Source organism: Solanum lycopersicum, chromosome 7 (assembly GCF_036512215.1).
Source record: "Solanum lycopersicum chromosome 7, SLM_r2.1".
NCBI lineage: Eukaryota > Viridiplantae > Streptophyta > Magnoliopsida > Solanales > Solanaceae > Solanum > Solanum lycopersicum.
Genome location: NC_090806.1, coordinates 53,303,423 through 53,326,365, shown reverse-complemented (window position 1 = coordinate 53,326,365; position 22,943 = coordinate 53,303,423). Strand labels below are relative to the sequence as shown.

Sequence of the window (22,943 nt, the reverse complement as noted above, 5' to 3'; positions counted from 1 at the left end):
GCAAGAGTGATATTCTCAATTAGAGTGTCATTTGGATATTGAGGAGGAGCCTGGGGTGGAACTTGGAGAGGAACATTTTTTCTCTCCATTGTCTTCCTTTTCTCTCCTAGCATTATCCCTCTCTTTTTCCATAATCTGAAAAAATCATAGGGCACACATTAGATGAAGGACCTACTAGAGCTAAACTTTTATACATGACTTAGAGAATGAAGAAGTGAGATTTCTTAAACATCAAATAGACTCCAATCATAAATGTGGCGCGCTTCACATTTATGAACAAGCCTATGCTAGACATGTTTGAGACAATCCTAGAACCATTCTAAACCTTGTGCTTTGATTACCAAGTTTGTCACGATTGAGGGTAGATGTAACATGACGTACTTGAAACCAAAGAGGTCTCATACAATCCCTTAGCATAATCATAACATAACATATGTAAAAAGTAGGAAAAATTTAAAACTTTTACAATCGAAGTCATTTTCATAAAGTCAAGCGGAAGCCTTTACTACACCTTTGTCTCAAACCATCTATTAAAATCTTGAATAATAGTATTGGGATACAGTCTATACAAAGTCTAGAATATAAAGAAATGACATAAGCAAAATATGGTTTTGTCCCCGAAGCAATGAAGACCCACTATTCAACTCTTCTAGCATCTTGGAAACCCAACCTTCAAGGAACTCAATCTCTGAAAGCCTATATTTGATTATAATGTAGGTAATATGTATTAGTGCAACATGTAACAAGTTGAAAGCTAGCATAACGTCATAAGAGCATCTCAAAATGGCTAGTCAACATAAGATGTAAGCATAAAATATAATAACATGTACATAAGCATAATCTCCAACAAGCATCAAATAATTATAGGTCAACATAAGACATAATAAACGAGAATAGGACATACATCATGTTCATGGAATAGCCTCTACTCCCATACTACAAACAAGGATAAGTACCTATCTTTGGTCATTCTTAGGCATATTGGCTTGACATATCATGACACTTCTTCTAATTCTAAAAGCGAATGATCACAAGTAGTAATATTACCCAGCCAGGGGTTGGGATAGAATTAACAGTTAAGTATGAATTAGTTCAAGCTAGTCATAGCTAAATACATTCACGAATGAAAACATAAAAAGTTTGAGGGGGTGACACAAGTTTCAATTATTAAAAAAGAGGGGGGTTTAGGTAATTATAAACTAAAACATAAAATATAGATATGAATAGAGAGTTTAAGATTCTAGGGATGTGATAGGAACATAGGCTAAAATAAAAAAATTCGGGTACAAGCTATTCATAGTAAATCGCTGTAAGTTTGTGACTAAGCTAGACTTTAGTGGGGATAATTTCTCTCGAGCAACTTATCCCGAATCAAATCGGTTTCTCTCGAACATCGATAAGCCACAATTATGCCTAGTCTTTACCTTAGCCCGTTCACTTTATCGAGCTGAAAGGGTCGGATAGGGTTTAGGATTCACTCCCTTGAGTTAAACATACGTCAACCTAATAACCACAGGCTATTGATTCAGTAGTTTTGGTGTTAAGACCTCTCTTTCTTGAGCAAGCCAAAGACACGAAGGTGAAATCATATTTGCAACTACAATCCCATTAAGTTCATACAAAACTATTGAACGAAATCATATTTAAAAAAATCAAAGACACTATTAGTTATCAAGATCCAGCATTACATTCAACCCATATTCACATAATCACACCCCAAGAATTGGAGTTTTAGCTAGACATAGTCAAGAGATTGAAATCGATACCAACTGGTGTTTTTATCAATAGGTACAATAAGAAAATATCTTTACCAAAGTCTACAATGAAAATTCTTCAATACCCATTTCCATTTTCTTGGTGTTGGAAACCTTCAAGTCTTCAAAGATCAAGAACAATGTCTCACAAAATCTCTAAAAACTAAAACTGGAAAATATATGAATATTACAGTCTCAATATATAAAAGTATGATACTAAGCTAAAAATCTCAACGTTTATTTATAATTATCGAAAAAAATCTGGGAAGGACTATTCGACGAAGTTAGTCAGGATTGCCGATCAACTTGTTAGTCGGGATCGCCAATCAACTCGGCAATCAACCCTTTCGTATATTTCAACGCCCTCTTTCTTTAGCCTTCAACATCTTAGCATTTTGGATGGGTGATTTTAGTCTTGCTTCGCGGAATGCTCGACAACACGCCGACTCCTCTTTTTCATTGCTGCCTTAATCCTTTCCATCAGGGCTCAACTCACTAGAACATTAGGCAAGAAAAGGCCACTTGGAGACTCACCAAATGGATTAAGCGATCCTCATGGTGTCTTTTCTTCATTCTTTCAATTACCTTGTTCCTCTTTGCTCACTTGTGTCCATGCTTTGCCTCCAAGTCTAAACACTTGAAACTCAAGGTTTTTCATCAGTTTTTGAGACAAAATATGCATTTGATGACACTAAATCTACCAAAATATATCCCTAAATATGTTCAAATTGTGGACTCATCGATAGTCAAGACTTAGGTTTTCATGTCATAAGAGAACTATAATCCTACGTAACCTCAAAGCACACATGTGCAATGCATGTGTAGAATATCATACTACCACACACACTAAGCATGTTCTTGGGGTCCCTCTGTTCATGCTTTCTATTCATAATTGTCATTCTAGGCCTACTTCATATTGACAAGGAAATATCATCTTAAGTCAATCGTATCTCGGAAGGCAACTATAGCAACAACCCAAGCAAGTCTATACTACATATAAGTAGCTTCAAGTCATACTTGTGCAATGTATGAATAACATCTCATACTACTATCCACACTTAGTACCACCTTAGGCTATCATACATACATACTATTTGGGACTAGTCCCTCATTACTATTTGATATAGTCATATAAATTCTCTATTTAGTACTATGCAAGTCACAACACATGAATGTATTCTATTTCTTAATTCAAGGCTACCAAGGAATAATCCTCCAATAGGGTAGACCATGCTATAATATTGCTAAAATAACTATATTATGTCTAACTACCTACCTTAGAAGACGCAATTACATCCAAGTCCAAGTTACTCTAGGAAAGGCATACATGTCTTATCCTAGCTACCATGAAATAGTCCTAGACCAACTAAGTCATGCTAACCTTACAAATAAACTATGATACAAATGGAAGATATCCTTAGGGGAGTGTGATTCTCAATCCTTAGCTACCCTTAGGAGAGTATGAGTCCTCAATCCCAAGATACCATGACTAACCTACCTCAAGCTACCCTCGAAATGCATCTTACCATGCACAGTCAAGCTACCCTTAGGAGAGTAAGAATCCTCAATCCTAAGCTGCCCTTAGGAGAGTATGAGTCCTCAATCCTAAAGCTACCATGAAATTGTCTTATGGTGTCGAGACTCCCGGCTAGAACCCCCTCTTTATGATATGTTATGACTTGTTTTGGGTTGTTGCCCCCCCCCCCTTTGGGCATGCACTAAACACTCCCCCCCCCCTTTTTTTATTAGCATATGTATTCTAGTTCCAACATTAATAAGCATAGAATAATGCTAGTTTTTGTTTTAAAACCATTTTCATCATCTTTGTAGTAGTTCCCACCTATATTAACTACATAAAATGTCTTGTGAATGAAAAATAAAATAGGGGGAAAAGGGTGAGGAGATTTTGTCCCTCCCTCTCCATTATAGCGGCCTCTACTATAGAGGAAATACTCCTACCATAGTGAGATCATTGTAGCGGGATGCCTCGCTATGACATCCTCAACGAGCAGCCCAAAAATTCTTGTCATAGGCTTCTTCTTATAGATATTCATTTAGAAAGAGAGTTTTAACGTTTATATGATTACGTTTTTATTGAACTTTGATCTTTTAGTTCATAACTTCAAGATATTAAGTTCATTTTACCGTTCAAAACTTTAGAATATTGTCTTTACCTTTAATTTTAAATTTAAACTTGGGTTAGACTTTATTATCCTAAAGTTAGGTATTTTGAATTTAGGCTTGAGGGACATTGTATCTTGAAGTTTCAATTTTAAGCTCTTGTTATATAATTTATTTGTTGTGGTTCTAAGTCAAATAATTCGAGAATAAGAAAGAAAAACAAGAATAAGATTTGGCAACATCTTTTCGGGACTCAAGTGGGCCTTTTTTTTTATTCTTTTACGTAGTAATTAAAAAAAAAGAAAAATTACGCGGTTAAGCAAAACTTATACTATTTAATTACTCATCATAGTTATAGTTTGCTATAATTACCACTCTCGACTAACATTATACATTAATTACGTTGGCTGACTTCGAGTTTGTATAATTAGTATGTATAATTCGCCAGGATATACAAATACAATATGTATAACATACAATTATTTAACCTATATACATATACAATTCACGTCTCTCCCACTATCTGACCTCTCTCGCTCGCCTCTCCCTCTCAATCTCGCTCGCCTCCCTCCTCTCTCTCCCAATCTCTCTTGCCATATATACAAATGCATATGTATAATATACAATTATATACACATACAATTCACCTCTCTTCCACTCTCTTCCCTCTCTCGCTCGCCTCTCTCCTCCCTCTCCTAGTCTCACTCGCCTCTCTCCTCCCTCTCCCAATCTCTCTTGCCATATATACAAATACATGTGTATAATATACAATTATCTAACCAATATACATATACAATTCACCTTTCTGCCACTCTTTCCCCCCCCCCCCCCCCTCTCTCTCCCAGTCTCGCTCGCATCTCTCTTCCATATAACATGTAGCTACAAATTGTAATTATCAAACTATAGCTATGAACAATAATTAATTATTTTTAAGTGGCTATATGTGAAAGTATCCGTTAAAAAAAAAGCTACAAGTTCAAAGTTCAATTTCTTTTTTTAAAAATAAAATAAAAAGAAGAAGAAAAGAAGGATCATCAATTGTAAAAAAATAACTGTATACTTAAATTTCAAAATTATCTAATCCTTAAATTAGAGTTGAGTAGTTCAGACTTCAATCAGTATACTTGTAAAATAAAAGTGATGAAACTTATATGATTCGATAACATGTTGATTGTGACATGAAAATCTTCATGTATGTGGCTATGCTTTGTTCATGGTTTGATTTGGCTCAATTTTTTTTAAAAAAAATTAATCAAACTAATTTGATTATTTTTTTTTAATTAATAAACTAAATGAAATCAAATATAATATAATTTTATCAATTTGATTATTATCTATTTTGATTGGATTGCTCAATTATTAACCATACACAAATATATAATCTTTCTTTTATCTTTTTAAACTTAAACCTACTAAGTGCTAAAATATTTATTAGGTAAATATAATATCATTTCCATTTGGATCAATTTCTAATTAAAGTATGTATGGCTCACGCTAAGAAGCCGACAAGAAAATGAGATAATTGGTTTAACTTTAATTTAAATCATTTAGAACGCCTCATTAAAATTTAAATAAATATATCAAAAAATGGTTAGGCTTTTCAAATAATTTGAGCTCTCCTATCTAAAAAGTTTTTTGAATTATAATTTTTCAAAATTTACGAATACATTATTCCTTTACTCAATATATAACAAAAGATTATCAAATAATATTTGTATTAAATATATTATATACTAATAAAGTTATAATATTTTTTATAAGGATAAAATGATATATTCAAATGTTAAAATAAAAGAAAAATTGTCATACTTAATTCAAATGATATAAATTTTTAGAAATTATATCGTTTTACATGACCCGAGAGAAAGCAAGTGGTGCAGTTTGGCTGAAAATCATGAGCCACTCAAATGGAGCCATCTCATAATCATATATTATTAGCGAAATAAATATAAGCCCCAGAAACCCAAAATTGAAACAAAAAAAAATCAGTCTTCAATGGCTTCTCTGCTGAACCCACCTCTCACTCTGCCTCAAAACAAGGTAAATATTTACATATTCATCTTCAACTGTTGACATTTATTTCCTTTGATGATAAAAAATTTGTGTCTTACCCAAGATTTAAACAAAATGGAGCCCCTTCCGCTTTCTTTTTGGTGTGATTCTGTTCTATTAATTATCCGTTAATGAACAAGAGGATTCCCTAATGAAAATGGCTGAGGTATATTAAATAATTAGTACAAAAATCAGATAGTAAGGTAAGGTTAAGCTCTACTTTGGAGTAGATAATTTTTGGGTTTTACAATTGGAAGACACTACAACACCCTAGGCCTCTTTTTACTAGCAAATTGGTTATAACTTATAAGCTCAGTGCAGTGGCTTGTATCAAAATATAGTTTTAACTCTATTAAATAGGCCATGCTTTGGTAGATAGACGTATGTCTTTGCTAAATAATCATTGATTGATTATAAGGTGTTTTTCCAATATCTGAGAAAATTGCCAGATTAGATGGCCCCCCAGTGCTTTGGTCTAGTGGTAAGAGATAAACTTGTGATATGTGAGTCAGGCGCACGTCACAAAGTAGTGATGTGTGAGTTAGAGGCACGTCACAAAGTATTTAAGCGGAGAAGGGTAGAGGGGCGGGCTCATCATCCATTGAGTTTTGTACCCTGTGTATAGTTAGATATAGATATACCTCTTATTTTTCTCCTTTCAAACAAAGAAAAATGGTTGAAGTTTTTGTATTTGGAATCATGTTAGGCCTAATTCCTATTACTTTGGCTGGATTATTGTTATTGGGATTTCTCGGATGCAAAAAGAATCAAGAATAGCTGTTTCTTCTCCATTCTATCTTAGGTTGAGGCTCATGTTGTCATTCACACTTGTAATTGAAGAATAGGAAATCATAATTAACTCCTTGATTAAAGAAAGAGAAAAAGAAAAGAAAACAATGTTGCTTCTTGTTTGTTACCAAATTTAGATTAGACAATCTAAAAGCTTATTTTCTCTGTGCTTTTTATGTTCCAATTAATGCTTTCTATGTAATTGGAGACTATGAAATGGTGTTCATCTTGTATTTCTAAGATATTTAGAACAAAACTTTGAAGAACTTAGTAAGACACAACAAAGTTTAAGAATATTTTCACAACTAGAAAATTAAAACTAGTAGAGAAACTAGAATTAGAAACAGATTAGAAAAAATATATGAAATATTTTTCTCAAAGAAGAATTGTTGTCAATCTGTGTTTAAAGAATCTTACTGATTCCAACAAACTTTGCAGAAACACGAAGTTACCAAAGTTTAATGAACCAATGAATAATAGAAGAACAGAAGAACAGAAGAACAAAAATTAATTCACAAATCTAAAATTTGTAACATATACCAGAATCTGGAAAAACAGGAAGGAGATCAAGCCCGTTGAATGCACCTTATATTATTCCTATCTAGTATCCGAGATTTGATTTGAAATATGTCCTCTCAGGATAGAATGATCTCAATCACCAGTGTATTGATACCCAAAACGCTGGTGCCAGTGAGTCACTTAACGGCAGTAAAGTATATTTAGAATACTAGATTTAGTAGTAATAGTAGAAGAAGTTCAAAAATTTTATATTTAAAATGAGAGGAAATCTCTCAATTTATAGAAAACAAAGGATAATGCGAAAAGGTTCTTATTGTGCTTTACTAGAAAGGTCACAAATCTTTGGAAAAGTCACAATCTTTCAGAAAGGTCGTCACCTTTCATAAAGTTATAACTTTTCATAAAAGTCGCAGATCTTTTTCCAATGATACACATGATAACAAATCAAAACTGTTAATTCTTAGAAACTATTTTCCTCCTTAGATAAATAATAAGAAGGTTACTTGGTATAATCTTTAACTGGAATACCACAAATTTTTTTCTGTTACATTCTCACTTTGACCTTACTAAACAAAACAACAAATTATGGAGAAGTAATTCATTTATCTTCTACTTCCATGATCAGATTCTCAGAATCAGTAGAATACAAAAAATACTAACAGTATAATAATTTCCTTAAGATTGTTGTTCATCTTGTATTCCTAAGATATTTGGAACAAAACTTTGAATAACTTGGTAAGACACAACAAAGTTTAAGAATATTTTCACAACTAGAAAATTAAAACTAGTAGACAAACTAGAATCACAAACAGATTAGAAAAGATATACGGATTATTTTTCTTAATGAAGAAATGTTGTCAATCTGTGTTTAAAGAATCTTACTGATTCCAACAAATTTTGCAGAAACACGAAGTTACCAAAGTTTAATGAACCAATGAATAATAGAAGAACAGAAATTAATTCACAAATTTAAAATCTCAAATCTAAAATCTGTAACACATACCAGAATCTGGAAAAATAAGAAGAAGATCAAGCCCACTGAATGTACAGTGTTTCCTTAAGGAAATTATTCCCCTCTAGTATATGAGGTTGATTTGGAATATGTCCTCACAGGATAGAATGATCTCAATCACCAGTAAATTGATTCCCAAAACGCTGGTGTCAGCGAGCCACTCAATGGCACTAAAGTACACTTAGATTATTAGATTTAGTAGTAATAGCAGAAAAACTCAAAAATTCTATATTTAAAATGAGAGAAAATTCCTCAATTTATAGAAAACAAAGGGTAGTGCGAAAAAGTTCTTATTGTGCCTTACTAGAAAGGTCACAAACCTTTGGAAAAATCACAATCTTTCAGAAAGGCCGTCACCTTTCATTAAAGTCATATTTTTTCATAAAGGTCACAACTTTTCATAAAAGTCGCAACTCCTCATAAAAGTCGCAACTCTTGATTTTCCATTCACACCTTTTAAAACCAACATGGGAAACATTGAATTCTATTGCATTATGTTTACTGTTTTTCTTTCAGTTTTTCGTTTGAAACAGCATTATATTATGCTTTTTGGTATCCTATACGCCAATGACACTCGGTATTTTCCTACTAATGGATGACTCAAGAATGATATAGAAGGCAGCTTCACCTGTAGTACCACTATTGATGCGTTTTGTTCATTGTATCTTTCACTTGGTTGGTTTTCTGGATATGTTCTTAAAAAACCCTCTATATATTCAGCTGAACCCTGGGGGTGTCTTATCTGTATCTACTAGTGGAATACCAAACAAAATTTTTCAACCATCTTCAACACGATGGAGCCACAGGCGGCGTTTGATGACGAGAGCTAAACCATCGGTGGAAATGGATATGCTGGCAAAAGATTCTGTAGGCACCGACGCTGTTGATGATAAGGGTGATCTTTCTTTTTCATCTCAAGCAGCACAGTCAAAATTTTCATTGTATTTCTCTATACTCCTCTATATCTTCCTTCAAGAAATAGCTATTGTTGAGGATCCATGAAATTTCATCCTTTGTACCCCTTTGGTCATGCGTGCAATTTAGAACCATTTTTGTTACTGTGTGAAGAGAATAAGTGAATCTGTTCCTACTTTTATAATCCTAAATCTATGTAGACTCCGAAAAAAGTTTATAGTTCCAAACTATCTTAATAAATGGAAGTTGGAGGTGTGATATTCTTGTTCGAGATTTTGATACATGTACAGTGAGTGAGTGAGTGACCATAATCTTATTAATGGTTCAGCTTAAGGGTACGTGCGGTGACATGGTGAGTACACATTTATTGGTAAATTTATACCATATTTCAAGGTTTAATTTCATATGGTTCGATAGGTTTACACCAGAACACTTTCACATAAATTATTTGATCACTAAATATTGAATGGGAAGATAAGATTGTTTGGCTAAACTGGTCTTCTAGCATATTGTTTGTCTAATTTTGAATTATTATTTTGATTAAGTGCAGATTTTGGAGTTGTTTGCATGCACCACGTTGGGATACTATGTGAAAACCTTGAGAGGTCCTTAGACTTTTACCAGAACATTCTTGGTAATTACACTTCACTTTCTAAATGGAAAATTACAGTTGAAATACATAATTGCGTAGTTCTGAAAGTTCATTGATTGATCAGGGCTAGAAATAAATGAGGCAAGACCACATGACAAACTTCCCTATAGAGGTGCTTGGTTGTGGGTGGGTTCTGAGATGATACATCTAATGGAGCTTCCAAATCCAGATCCTTATACTGGTAGGCCTGAGCACGGGGGCAGAGACCGTCATACTTGCATAGCAATTCGCGATGTGTCTAAGCTGAAAGCTATTCTTGATAAAGCTGGTAATTCATTCACCTTATGACTTGAAAATGGTAAAAGAAAAGACTGGATATATATTCCGCTCTTTGTTTTCCTTTTCAGGCATTCCCTACACTCTTAGTCGCTCTGGGAGACCGGCCATTTTCACTCGAGACCCTGATACTAATGCACTAGAATTTACTCAAGTTGATGCTTGACAGGATCTGGACTGCTTGCTCTCCAATTTGTAATCCTTATATATAGTTAAATATACAGCTATTGTGAATATATAAATAGGGGATATTCAACAAGTAGAATCTATTGGAAGCACTTCAGCTATTAGTGGTTATGGCTTATCAATCCCCACAATGTCATGTGCTATTTATGTGATTTAAACATCTGTGGTTGATACAATTTTCGCGAACATGTGTACTGTTTACTCCTATTTAAATAACACCATCTGCAGAGATTTATGCCACAATGATGGAGTCCGAAGCCTAAAGGGTAAAAAATGTTAACAAAAATTCCAAAACGGTATATGAAATTTCTTTTTAACCAAAAGGGCAAAATCGCTGGCGAAGTAGCGATTTTGTCCACTGAAAAAAGCAAAATCGCTGCTATAGCAGCGATTTGTTAAATTTGCTTTTTTTTTTTAAAAAAAAATATATAACAAAATCGCTCCCTCGGGAGCGATTTTCAAAATAAAAATTTTTTTTTTAATATTTTTTTGATATGTCGCTGCTTAGGTAGCGACTTGTGTATAATTTTTTTTAATTAATATTTTTTGTTTTTTTTTATAAAAAAGTTTAAATCAATTTTTTAAATCAAATAGCTGCCAAAGCAATGATTTTTAATTAATTTTTTTTAAAATAAATAAATAAATAAATCGCTGCCATTTTTTTTAGTGATTTAATTTTTAAAAATTAAAAAAGAAATAATTAAAAATTGCAGCAATGTAATTTTAAAAAAATATTTTTTTCATTTAAACTTTTTTAAATAAAAAAGCAAAAAAAAAATAAAAAATTAAGGTAATGTCGCTGCCATAAGCAGCGACTTACTTAAAAAGGTATAAAAAAATTTTGAAAATTGAAAATCGCTCCCTCGGGAGCGATTTTGTTTTAATTTTATTTTTTTTAAAACAAATTAAATTTAACAAAATCGCTGCTATAGCAGCGATTTTGTTTTTTCCAATGGACAAAATCGCTACTTCGCGAGCGATTTTGCCCTTTTGGTTTAAAAGAAATTTCATATACCGTTTTAGAATTTTTGTTAACATTTTTTACCCTTTAGGCTTCGGACTCCACAATGATGTATCACTTGTTCAGCATCATTGTATTTGATGACATTACATTAGCCGACTCGCAAGGTTGAACGATTTTATATGTATGCTGTTTGTTTCTTCATCCCCGGAATTTGAAAAACAATAGCATTTTTCTGGACGATTGCCAAATGCAAAGAAAGCAGTGTTACATGTTTCTGGGTTCTAAACTATCACAAGCAATATAATGTTTACAAGAGTACAATTGTCGGTACTATACACTTTTTAAGTAATGTCAATGAAGAAGAGTGACACTTCTCTTTTATTCTCTTGACAACCTTCCAACAATATCTAAAATATGTATGAACTGTTTTCCTTCCAAATCTTTCCTTTAACTGCTTCTTCAAGCCTTATTTGGTTATGATATATGCACAATTTACAGAGTTATTGAATTCAAAGGCCGTTTTTAACGTGACCTCCAATCTTGTATGGCAAGGTGTAATGTGAGGTTTGGGGTAAGCATCTTGTGCTGCAATATCTGTTTCGTAACAGGTGAAATGTTATGTCTGTCAACCCATGCCTTTATTGCTCTGTGCTCATATGTAAAGCCATCGGCTGCTATATGTGGCTCTTCCATTACTTCCTGCAAAGAATAATAGAGCAGACAGCGAAATGAGATACAAGGTTGCACAAAAGAGCACTTCACAAAATTATCAGATTATCTCATCGAATTTGAGTTCTTACCTGAAGAATTGGACAGAAGTACTGGCTAGGTGCCCTAAGGTTTCCCAGCACCCTGACATGCATCTTTGCGAATTCGGAAAGTTTTTCCAGAAGTGGAAGAACTTCAGTCACAAGATCTGGTCTATCTCTGCATCTAAGCTTACAGCATTTTAGAGCCATCTTAGATAGCTCCTCTGTTTCAATCAATGGCCAGTCTACAAATGACTTATCAAGTACATTTGCGAGCGAATTAGTGTCTATAGCTTCTTCAAATTTCATAATAAGGCCATTAGGATGACAAGCCGCCAATAGTTGAAGTGTTATTATTCCAAAAGCATACAGATCAGACTTAGGTCTCAGAGTTCCAGTTCTTAGATACTCTGGATCCATGTAAGCAAAGGTGCCAGCAAGAACGGAGTTCCTATATTCTGTAACACTTTCTGGAACAATATCGGACATAATTTTTGCTAAACCCACATCTCCGATTTTACTCACGTAATTTTTGTCCAACAATATGTTTCCTGGCTTTAGATCTCGATGAACGATAGGATCAGGCTTTGAGTTGTGCAAGAATGCAAGAGCAGATGCCACTTCAAAAAGTATCTGGAATCGAACAAACCAGGGAAGAGGTCTGTTTTTTCCTTGGAAAATGTGATCTTCCAGGCTTCCATTTTCCATATACTCATAAACAAGGCAGCCATTTCCTGGAGAGGCTCCGAGCAGTAAAACAATGTGTGGGTGATGCAACTGGCTTAGAACCTCAACCTACAAATGATCGAATACGCGATTAATCAAAAGTTGGAAGTTTAGCCAGAATGACATTGCGTCAGTTCCCTAAGTGAAACTTACTGGCACAACATAGGCATCTTGTGAGGTACTATACAAGCACATTTATATACAAAATCAGAAAATATTTGGCTGTAGCTCTTTAAAAGAAAAGGAGGAGACTGAGAGGAATCTATTAATGATATGAAGTCAGAAGTACTATTTTGTGCAGATAATAATGCTACAGAAGTGTTTCAGACAAAATGTGCATGCGCTATGAATGACAAGTAGCCATGGCCAAGAATGCATAAATCTTGAATAACCAAAAAATCCAAAAAAATATGGGAAAGAGAACCTCTTTTAGAAACTCCTCTTTCTTTAATGATGCATTCGGATGAAGAGCTTTGATCGCAACAGGGGTATGATCAAGGTTGCCTTTGTAAACTATTCCGTATCCTCCTTCACCAATTATCTTAGACTCAGAAAAAGAATCAGTAGCCACCTGAATTTCTTCTCTAGTCAATCTCCTATACCTTCCATCACATGACAGTAGTGTATCGACAACTTTTTGTTTTTCTAAGGACTGTTGGAGAGCCTTCGACTCTGCTATCTGCCTCTCACAAGCTTCTTCAGCGAGCAACTTTCTCGCTATCTCAACCTCTTTCTCAGTTTCTACATGTTTCTTCTTCAGTTCAGCAACTATTTTCCTTAGGCTTTCTTCTCTTTCCTTGGCTGCATTCACTCTTCTTGATTCTTCACAGAATTTTGAGGAAAGTAATTGGACCTGAAAGACAGTCAGAGAGTCATGTTCTGACATGTCGATAGCAACAGTAAACGAGAATATGGTCAGGCAATAGGTATTTTTCCCTAGAGGCTGAGTTACTATACTCCTCATGATGTTCTACCGTCACTTCAAATGGAACTCAGATTAGGATAAACAAGAACTTGATTCTGACAGACAGCATAAAAAAACTCTGTTCATTTCAGTATGAAAGAAGAGCACTCAAGAATTATTCATTTTGAGGTGAAACAAAATAGATCAAGATTTTACCTTGTTTTGGGCATGGATCAGATGTTCACATGTTTGGTTGTACAATGTTATGGTGTTTTGCAACTCTAGCTGCAATCTTCCCATTTCAACCTGAATGTCTGACTGCTCAATGACATAAAAAAACTACCTCAACATACTAATACGTTTTCCGGTTACACATATATTATACTCTAATATGATATTGGAATAAGAAAGTACAATATTCAAGAGAAAGCTTGCTAAAAAGAATTAAAAAAAGTTCAAACTCACATGTTCTGAGTAAGTGGAAGAATGGCTACTCTTGACTGCCTCCAGAACAGCTGCCGATTCTTCTAGATTGTGAATGTATCTTTGCTGAGGACTGATATGATTAGAAGTATTCACATGTAAAAATGCTGGAGGATTGAGATGTGTAAAGTCTGCAAGTGATGATGCTCTGCTATGAAAATCCATCGAGGCACAAGACGCAATGGATTCTTGTTGATTGATAGTATTAAGTTCAGTCTCTGTTTCAGAATAGAAATACTTGTTCGAAGTTAGAAACTACTATACTAGGAAAGGAAGAAAGAGATGACCAAGGAGATCAAGGTAAATGACTGAGCTTTTCTATGTACCAGTAGATAACAAGGGATTCAAGGAATTTTTAACAAGTCCATTCGATGACACCACATAAACATCAAAAGACTCAGGAACATGCTTGAGGATAGCTGATGGTACATCTCCATCCTTCTGCTTCCTGATTAAAATTGATTAAAAGTTTGGCACATCAACAATTGAAAATCAAGAATCACCATAGTATCATGTGAAAGGTCAAGTTGCTTCCCATAGATCAAAATCATCAGAGTAACACAACTCCAACTATGGAGCTTACAGAAATTAGATTAATCATATGATCAACTACAGTTTGGGTAACTCTTGATGAAATGTAATAATCAGGACAGGACCTCAATATTACCAGTCAAAATTTTCATATTAAATTATAACTGGACAGTAAATTGTTGAATTGCGTGACAATCTCTGATCAAAGTTTAATTTTTTCAAAATGGTAAGCAAATGTTCTGTTACTCCACCATCACTGAGATGGTGCTACATGTTACAATTGTAGCCTGACAGAAAACACAGTTCAACGACTAATCTGTGAGAGTACTGAGAAAATCTACGAGCCTAGCAACCTCATACATTTTCCATTTTACACCAACAAGCGAGAAGTGAAATGTTTTTGTACTTTAGTGTTGGAATGTTTTCTTCCTTTATCCCGAAACATCGTTGATTTCTTCATTTCTATATCACACACCAAATACAAGCTGGGATGGTTCTCCATATCCACCAATATAATTTGTTAGATAAGTGAAGCCTTTTTTATTATTATTATTATTATTATTATTATTATTATTTTATATTGCAGTTTGTACTAGTTTCCATACGTCAGAAATTTGAAAAATCTGTTAATGAATGAGGCAGTAAAATTCAAAAACATTATGTTTCTGGCTTCCATACCATGGAAAAGAATATGAGCATCATAGAAACCTTACTGTGACAACCCATTATCTTATTGAGCACTGTTATACAACCGATATAACACATTATACATCTCTAACAAATGCATATCCAAGAAATCTTGAACCAATGCCATACCTGCCAAAGTAACTGGGAGAGAAAGAGCCCAACACTAGACTATTAATCCCAGCCTGAGCTACATATTTTAGAAGCACTGTTGCAGGATTATCCCCTTCCAGCACCACAGTTTCAACCTACAGGATGATCAGACAGTAGCACATATAACAACAATTCTACCTTTAGACACATCTAACCTACTAAGGAAGAGAAAGCTTACACTTTTTCTTGTGCATAGATTCTTAAATGGGATAAATATTTCTTCACAGTTAGCCCTCATATCCTCTATATACATTTCCACCACATTATCATCAAGCTCGTTAACTGGAGTATTCTCTCCTGCTATAAAATTCATGAGTCAAAGATATTACAAACCCAGAAGACTTAAATGATAGACACTTGCTGACAGATCAGTTATAATATTAGTATAACCTTTTAAATAGATCCAATGATCAATCATCAAGATCAAACTGAGTAATCTTTAAAATGGTGTGTGAAAACCAAGACAGTTCAGTCGCAAGTAGTACATACCAAATACTTAATGAACCTGATCCAATCAATCAGCACACATTCATGAAAGGCAAGTTAAAAAGGTAGACGTTTTGAAGTTCTCTTCCTGACATACAACAACTGCCCACATTTTTTTCACAAAATTTACCACCATAAAGAAAATAGCTACCACAGTATAGTGAGTGTGAACAAAGTTCTACATTCGAAATTGAATAGCAGCTACATATAAGTGTAATGATAGAGTGTTAATACTACGAGGCTTCCTGAAAATGTACATTTTGACCCAAGAGGAGACAATATCAATCTATGTTAAAAGTCTTTTTTAGGTTGGTTAAACTCTACATGTGCTATTAGAGTTGATGGCTTGACGAGACGAGTATAGAAATGATTTTGAGTAGATCAGATATTTCAGCTCTTGAAGGGTTAAAGAGCAATCCCATCAGAGTGATGGTGTTTATTGTCGTGGCTCATAGTTTGAAGATAGACATAGAACGTGAAACTTACGGACTTCTACTGGCCATAAAATGTTCTGGATGAATTGGTGGTACCTAGTAAATCTCTAATAAACTCGTGAATCTCAGTGACAGGTCATATGGTGTACGTAGTTTGAGGAGGAAATTGTTGGGTGCAGACAAGGTTCCACATAAGAAGTTGATGAGAAGTAGAAACAACATACAAGTCTAATGATACTTTTTACTAGTCCAAAACTTATTGAAAAAGTAGTGAGGTTTAGCCCAACACAGATAGTATCATACAATGCTAAGAGTCACATTTGAGCTGGTTAACCCATTCAAATTAAATTATTCTATTCTTGATTACGGTACTTATAGATCCCTAAGTAACAAAGAAAATGAAATTTACAACATAAATAATAGGGTAGATTGCACTGACACATAATCAATTGGAGATACATTTCAAAATCCCTAAGAATATCATAATTTAGTAGGTGCCGAGTATAGTGAAGTAATCTAATTATCCATATATGATTTATCAAATACGAAAAGAGAGAGCTATGAAGCAGAATTTTTACAGGGAGTTGGAACTGCGATGACGGTAGGCATGACATGAATGAGGAAAAAGCGATGAGCTTTAGGCAACAACTTCTCTATAGCCCACCGGACGGCTCGCTGACTACCCCTCCCTTCGCCGCTCTTAACTGCCACCGCCACGTTGACCATCGCCGCAGCAGCAGCTGACGGCGGACTATCCCCGTCGACCTTCATACTTTAGAAAGTGATGAGCACACTCTTAGCACAGGTTTATTAGTTGGCAATAAATAATTTGAGGAGCAGTGAAACGGGTTCGTTCATTCATTGGCGCCGGTTCCAAACTTATCAAGTAGGCATGGGCCGACCACCCAACTTTTTATATTTATTTTAATATTAGTTCTTGACACATGCATTGCACGTGTATATTACATGTTTAAATGAAAATAAAATTTGACTCAATCTTTGTTTGTTAAATACATATATGAAAATGTCATAGAGAAAAACAGTAGTTACTTACTCAAGGGACATATATATATATATATATATATATATATATTAGTATCCTAGGACCATCGGGTGGGGGGTGGGGGTGGGGAGATTATCTCCATACAGGTGATCATCATGGTGGATGTTTTCAGCCATATGCCAGATTTGTAATAATATAACCATGAATAAATAGCAACTCTAGTGATTCATCTTTTTGGAGTTTGTTCTTAATAGATCGATCCTGATATTTCAAATCGTTATTCTCCTATCAAGACGCCAAGTATATTTGTTCAAGAAGCTAAGATTGTCTCATTCTTTGAATTCCATTCAGCCTGAAAAACTCTCTTTGTAACAATCCAAATGATGAATATGAGTATATGTCAGTCATGGTAGTGATGTAGCCATTTGCATTCCATATAATGAAGGATATAAGCCTATTTATAGTGATGTAACCCTTTAAATTCCGTACATAACTGATTATACTCTTCATTTTCATGCATCCTTTCAAATTTCATAATAAAGTGATCAAGTCATTTCAACTTTCAAATTTATTGATATTTTGATTAAGTCTTTTCAACTTTCAAATTAATTGTCTGAAAATATTGTTCAATAATATTATTTAATTACTTTTTAATTTATTGTAAGGGCTAAATAGTAATTCAACTTTTAAGTTGAGAGCTTCCCACTTATAATAATAGATGATACAATAACACTGATATGTTTTTTTAGGAAAAAGACTCAAAAACATTTCAACATATTAGAAATCGTTCAGAAATGTCATCTATTACATTGAATTGGCCCTTTCTTCCACCTAGCTATGAAAGTAAAAATTCTCTTGACCAATTAGATATGGTTCAGATTTAATTTGCTCTTTCTTCAATCTATCAGATAAAAAATGTTTTTTACTTCAAAAGTGATGAAACTAATTTGTTATTATGATTAGCTGATATTGGTAAGATATTTAAAGAGGATATGCAACATTACTTTTGAGATGATGGATTTGGGAAAACTGATTAAATTAGTTTCTCGGAATGAAAATCAAGTAAGTGAAAATTGAAGTGTTCATTAGTCAAAAGAAATATCCAAAAAGACATTTTGAAAGAAAAAAAATCAGAATGAAAATTGCAAAGAGATAACTACTCTAATGTGTTAGAAGGAGAAGTTGAGCAAAAATGATGATGAAAAAGTGGAAAAGATTCGTTATAGGAATTCGGCTAGATATCTATATAACTAGTTTATATGCTTTAAATCTTTCTATCAGTAGCAAGTAATTGTGCAATTAGCACTCATTTTAGAGAAGCTAAAAAGGGATAAATTATAATAAGGAAACACTAACTTATATACAAATTTTGAAATACATGTTGGAGGGGTATTCAGATAGTGACTAAGTTGGTTCTTCTAATAATATGAAGAACACTTTTGGTTATTGTTTTAAGAGAAAATACATAATTATCTAATTAAATTTGCACTTTTTTTTTGAACTAGACATTTAAAACTTGTGAGGGTCGTATATTACCCCATGAAACTACAATATATCCTCTTCATTCTGTTAGTGAAAAAACTTACAAGATAATAAAATTGTAAGATTACAATTAAAAATAAAATGAAGAAATTAATCTCTTCAGGTTGAGGCGCGGATATCTCGCTCTCTTTAAGTAGATTCAAGCTCACTGCAACAAATGTTTTCTCCGGTCCAGCAGTAGTCCTCTTTGACTTGTCCCCTCCAGGATACAACAACCTTCACAAAGTAAAACTCAACAACTCTGGACAAGAGTTGAGTCCAAAGCTCCACAAAAAAGATCACCTCCCTTCAACTAATAATAATTCTCTTTTAGACTAACTCTTTCACTCTTTGTTTTTTCTTGAGTTTTGTGTGTACCAAACCAAATGAAGACCACCACTATTTATACTACAAGAAGTCTTCCTAGCAATGAATAGGAAGATAATGGAGGTAGTAAATAGTGAAGATAATGACATTAGGAGTTTCATAGATTACATAGGTTACAATATGAGTTACATAGGTTACATAGCTACAAAGAGTAATGGAGGAATTAAGAATGAAATAAAGTGATTGATAACCAATGCTAATGGATGATGTAGAAGTTATCCATTCCAATGTTTATTGGAATGTTTTTATCTCTACAATGAATTCAACCAATAAAGCCAAAAGTAATGGCATTACATGGCTACCAAGTCACAGATGAATAGCATGATTAAATTGGTAGTTTAAAACACAAATGCCTACCAATATTCATTCTTATAACTCCAAAATAAAGCAATTAAATATGTTAAATATTAATATTAAAATGATGACCTAACAGTCCCCCGCTCATTTTAATATTTAGATAAGAGAGTATATCAGTTGAAGGAAGGCTACTATGCATAATGAAGGTGTGCTCTACATTGAACCTCCACTTAGTTAAACAGTAACTTTTACTCCAGAGTCGTAGTGGTCTCAGACTTGAACTATGACTGCTTAAGGGAAATAAAATATCACTGCTCACACATAATAATCAAGGTGTTGACATGAGCTTTAACTGCCAGCACGTTATGGTCATGTGCTATCTCGGTTTCATGAGTGCATTTGAGAATAAGCTCCATTCTCATAGGAAGCGACCTACTTCCACACATCACATAGGTGAAATCTGTCGAGAGTGCTCATGTAAGATTAACACTCCACCCATATGGGCTACAGATATCTATTAAGAGTTTTATCAACTCAACCTTCACAAACTACAGGAAGTAATGCACTCACATCATAGGGAGGGAAAAATAGTGCATTTTTCACAAGAAGTCATCATATGATTAGTTTTTCCCTTTGAACCTGGTTATAGGATCTCTAGTCCCCAGGTTGGGTTTCCTCATATATATATGACTCAAGGATTTGTAGGCTTCAATCCAATCTCCCTCGATGTGCTCCAGACCTTTTCTCTTGTTAAGGCCTTCGTAAGAGGATCTGTAAGATTATCACAAGATTTGACATAATCAACATTAACGGTACCATTTGTCAAATACAATCTTACATTACTGTGTTTCCTCCTTATAGGTCTGGATTTACCGTTGTAATAATGGTTTTGAACTCTACCAATTGCAGTGGTGCTATCACAATAAATTAAAATAGGAGGAATTGGTTTTTCAAAATAAGGAATTTGAAACAATAAATCTCTTAACCAATTCACTTCCTCACTAGCTGAAGCTAAAACAATTAGTTCAGCCTCCATGGTAGAGTTAACAATTATAGTTTGCCTTTTTGATCTCCAACAAACAGCACCACCACCTAAAGTAACGACATAACCAGTGGTAGAACAAGAATCACCTAACAAAGTGTTCCAATCCGCATCACAAAAACCTTCAAGTACAGCAGGATATTTTTTTATATAGCAAACCACAATTTTTCGTTCCAATTAAATATCTCATAACTCTTGTTATAGCATGCAAATGTTCATTACTTCGCTTGCTTGTAAACCTGCCAAGTACTCCTACTGCATATGCAATATTAGACCTAGTGCAATCAGTCACATATCTCAAACTTCCGATTATACTAGCATATTCCTTTTGATTTATTACACCATTTTCACTTCCAACAGGAAATAAGTGAACACTTGAATCAAAAGGAGTAGCAACATACTTGAAATCATGAAAGTTATATTTTTTCAAAAAAATTTCAACATAATGTGACTGGTCAAGAAAAATTCCCTCACATGTTCTTGTTATTTTTATTCCAAGAATAAAATTTGTCTCACCAAGATCTTTCATATCAAAATGACTTCTAAGAACATTTTTAGCTTCATCAATAACATTCATGTTAGAGCCAAATATCAACAAATCATCAACATATAGGCAAATGATCACATGTGAATTATTCCAAGATTTATGATATATGCACTTATCACACTCATTTGTCTTAAAACCATTTTCAATCATGCAGGAATCAAACTTTTCATGCCATTGCTTTGGTGCCTGTTTCAAGCCATATAGAAATTTAGTAAGTTTACATACTTTGCTTTCTTGGCCTTCTTCAACAAAACACTCGGGTTGGTCCATATAAATTTCTTCATTTAGGTCTTCATTTAGAAAAGAAGTTTTTACATTCATTTGATGAATTTGCAACTCAAAAATTGCAGCCATAGCAACTAAAAGTCTAATGGATGTAATTCTTGTTACCGGAGAAAAAGTATCAAAAAATTCTAGGCCTTCTAGTTGTTTAAAACCTTTTGCAACTAGCCTAGCCTTGTATTTATCAATATAACCATCCAATTTCAACTTTTTTCTTAAGACCCATTTACAACCAATTGTTTTACAACCAGGTGGTAAATCAACTAACTTCCAAGTTTTATTAGAAATTAGAGATTTCATTTCATCATTTACAATCTTTTTCCAAAAAATAGAATCATGTGAAGATAATGCTTCTTTCAAAGTTAGAGGGTCATTTTCAACATTGAACACATAAAAATCAGGACCAAAATCTTTTTCTACTCTAGCTCTTTTACTTCTTCTTAACTCAAAATCACCAACTTCTTTATTTTTCAAAGTTGAAGTAGAAGAACTAGGTAGTGACAAAATATTTTGTTCAATCCTTTGACCTCCACTATTTTTAGTATCAAAAGGAAATTTATTTTCATGAAAAATAGCATAACCAGATTCTATTATAATATTATCTTCAAGATTAAAAAATCTATAGGCTGTACTATTTGAAGCATAACCAAGAAAAACACAAGTAGTAACTTTCTTACCCAACTTTGTAATCTTGGGATCCATTAGCCTCACAAAGGCTAGACAATCCCAAACTCTTAGATATCCCAAACTTGGCTTGTAACCTTTCAACAATTCAAAAGGTATCAATTTAGATTTTTTATGAGACACACGATTTAACACATAACAAGCAGTTAAGATAGCTTCACCCCAAAAATTTAAAGGTGCATGTGACTAAATAAGTCAATTCAACCAAAGTTCTATTTTTTCTTTCTGCTACTCCATCAGACGAAAAAGAGTAAGGAGGAGTAGTTTCATGAATTATTCCCAATGATCTAATAAAAGAATTAAACTCATTTGATTCATATTCACGGCCTCTATCACTTCTAATTCTTTTTATTTTTCTTCCAAACTGATTTTCAACCTCACTGAGATAAGTTTTGAAATTTTCAAAAGCATCACTTTTATTTTTCATCAAGTAAACATATGTAAACTTAGAAAAATCATCATTGAAAGTGATAATATATCTATTACCTCCACGAGTTAGAATTCCACCAAGTTCACAAATATCAGTATGAACTAATTCTAACAAATCAATTTTTCTTTCAACTTGAAAATGAGACCTTTTAGTGATCTTGGCTTTATTACAAGACTCACACTTTTCTAAATTCTTTTTAACCATTGGGATTAATCCTAAATTACTCATGATTTCAACATAACGATCATTAATATGACACAAACGAGCATGCCAAAAATTAGTAGAAGAAAGCATATAAACAGAAGTAGAAGTTTTATTCATTTCAACATTCAACTTAAACATCCCATCACATGCATACCC

General features: G+C 33.6%; 2 protein-coding genes across 3 annotated transcripts; one reads left to right on the top strand and one right to left on the bottom strand.

The window, feature by feature from the left end:
• Positions 1 to 5,695: 5,695 nt before the first annotated feature.
• Positions 5,696 to 10,519, top strand: LOC101262831 (uncharacterized). 2 transcript variants are annotated; one of them, XM_004243693.5, is made up of 5 exons: positions 5,696 to 5,915; positions 8,968 to 9,142; positions 9,713 to 9,796; positions 9,879 to 10,082; positions 10,162 to 10,519. In XM_004243693.5, exons 1-5 carry the CDS (start codon positions 5,871 to 5,873, stop codon positions 10,254 to 10,256), a joined length of 603 nt encoding a protein of 200 aa, XP_004243741.1. In that variant the 5' UTR covers positions 5,696 to 5,870; the 3' UTR covers positions 10,257 to 10,519. The 2 variants fall into 2 exon arrangements, with proteins under 2 accessions (XP_004243741.1, XP_010324039.1); XM_010325737.4 differs by having other exon boundaries at positions 5,730 to 5,915; positions 8,968 to 9,188; positions 9,708 to 9,796.
• A 931-nt stretch (positions 10,520 to 11,450) lies between these two features.
• On the bottom strand, positions 11,451 to 17,284 carry LOC101263332 (U-box domain-containing protein 34). The gene is made up of 9 exons (XM_004243695.5): positions 16,969 to 17,284; positions 15,649 to 15,770; positions 15,450 to 15,565; positions 14,429 to 14,550; positions 14,085 to 14,320; positions 13,836 to 13,937; positions 13,140 to 13,568; positions 12,041 to 12,784; positions 11,451 to 11,939 (listed from the first exon to the last, which is right to left on the bottom strand). The coding sequence occupies exons 1-9, from the start codon at positions 17,159 to 17,161 to the stop codon at positions 11,763 to 11,765; spliced, it is 2,241 nt and encodes a 746-aa protein (XP_004243743.1). The 5' UTR covers positions 17,162 to 17,284; the 3' UTR covers positions 11,451 to 11,762.
• Positions 17,285 to 22,943: the final 5,659 nt, after the last annotated feature.

Bases quoted from the DNA above. Each gene is read 5' to 3' on its own strand.
- LOC101262831 (XM_010325737.4), top strand. From the start codon at position 5,871: ATGGCTTCTCTGCTGAACCCACCTCTCACTCTGCCTCAAAACAAG. The intron at 5,916-8,967 runs GTAAATATTTAC...CTATATATTCAG, and splicing joins TCACTCTGCCTCAAAACAAG to CTGAACCCTGGGGGTGTCTT. The intron at 10,083-10,161 runs GTAATTCATTCA...TTTCCTTTTCAG, and splicing joins AGCTATTCTTGATAAAGCTG to GCATTCCCTACACTCTTAGT.
- LOC101263332 (XM_004243695.5), bottom strand. From the start codon at position 17,161: ATGAAGGTCGACGGGGATAGTCCGCCGTCAGCTGCTGCTGCGGCGATG. The intron at 15,566-15,648 runs GTAAGCTTTCTC...ATCATCCTGTAG, and splicing joins ATCTATGCACAAGAAAAAGT to GTTGAAACTGTGGTGCTGGA. The intron at 14,321-14,428 runs GTACATAGAAAA...ATTCTGAAACAG, and splicing joins GAATCCCTTGTTATCTACTG to AGACTGAACTTAATACTATC.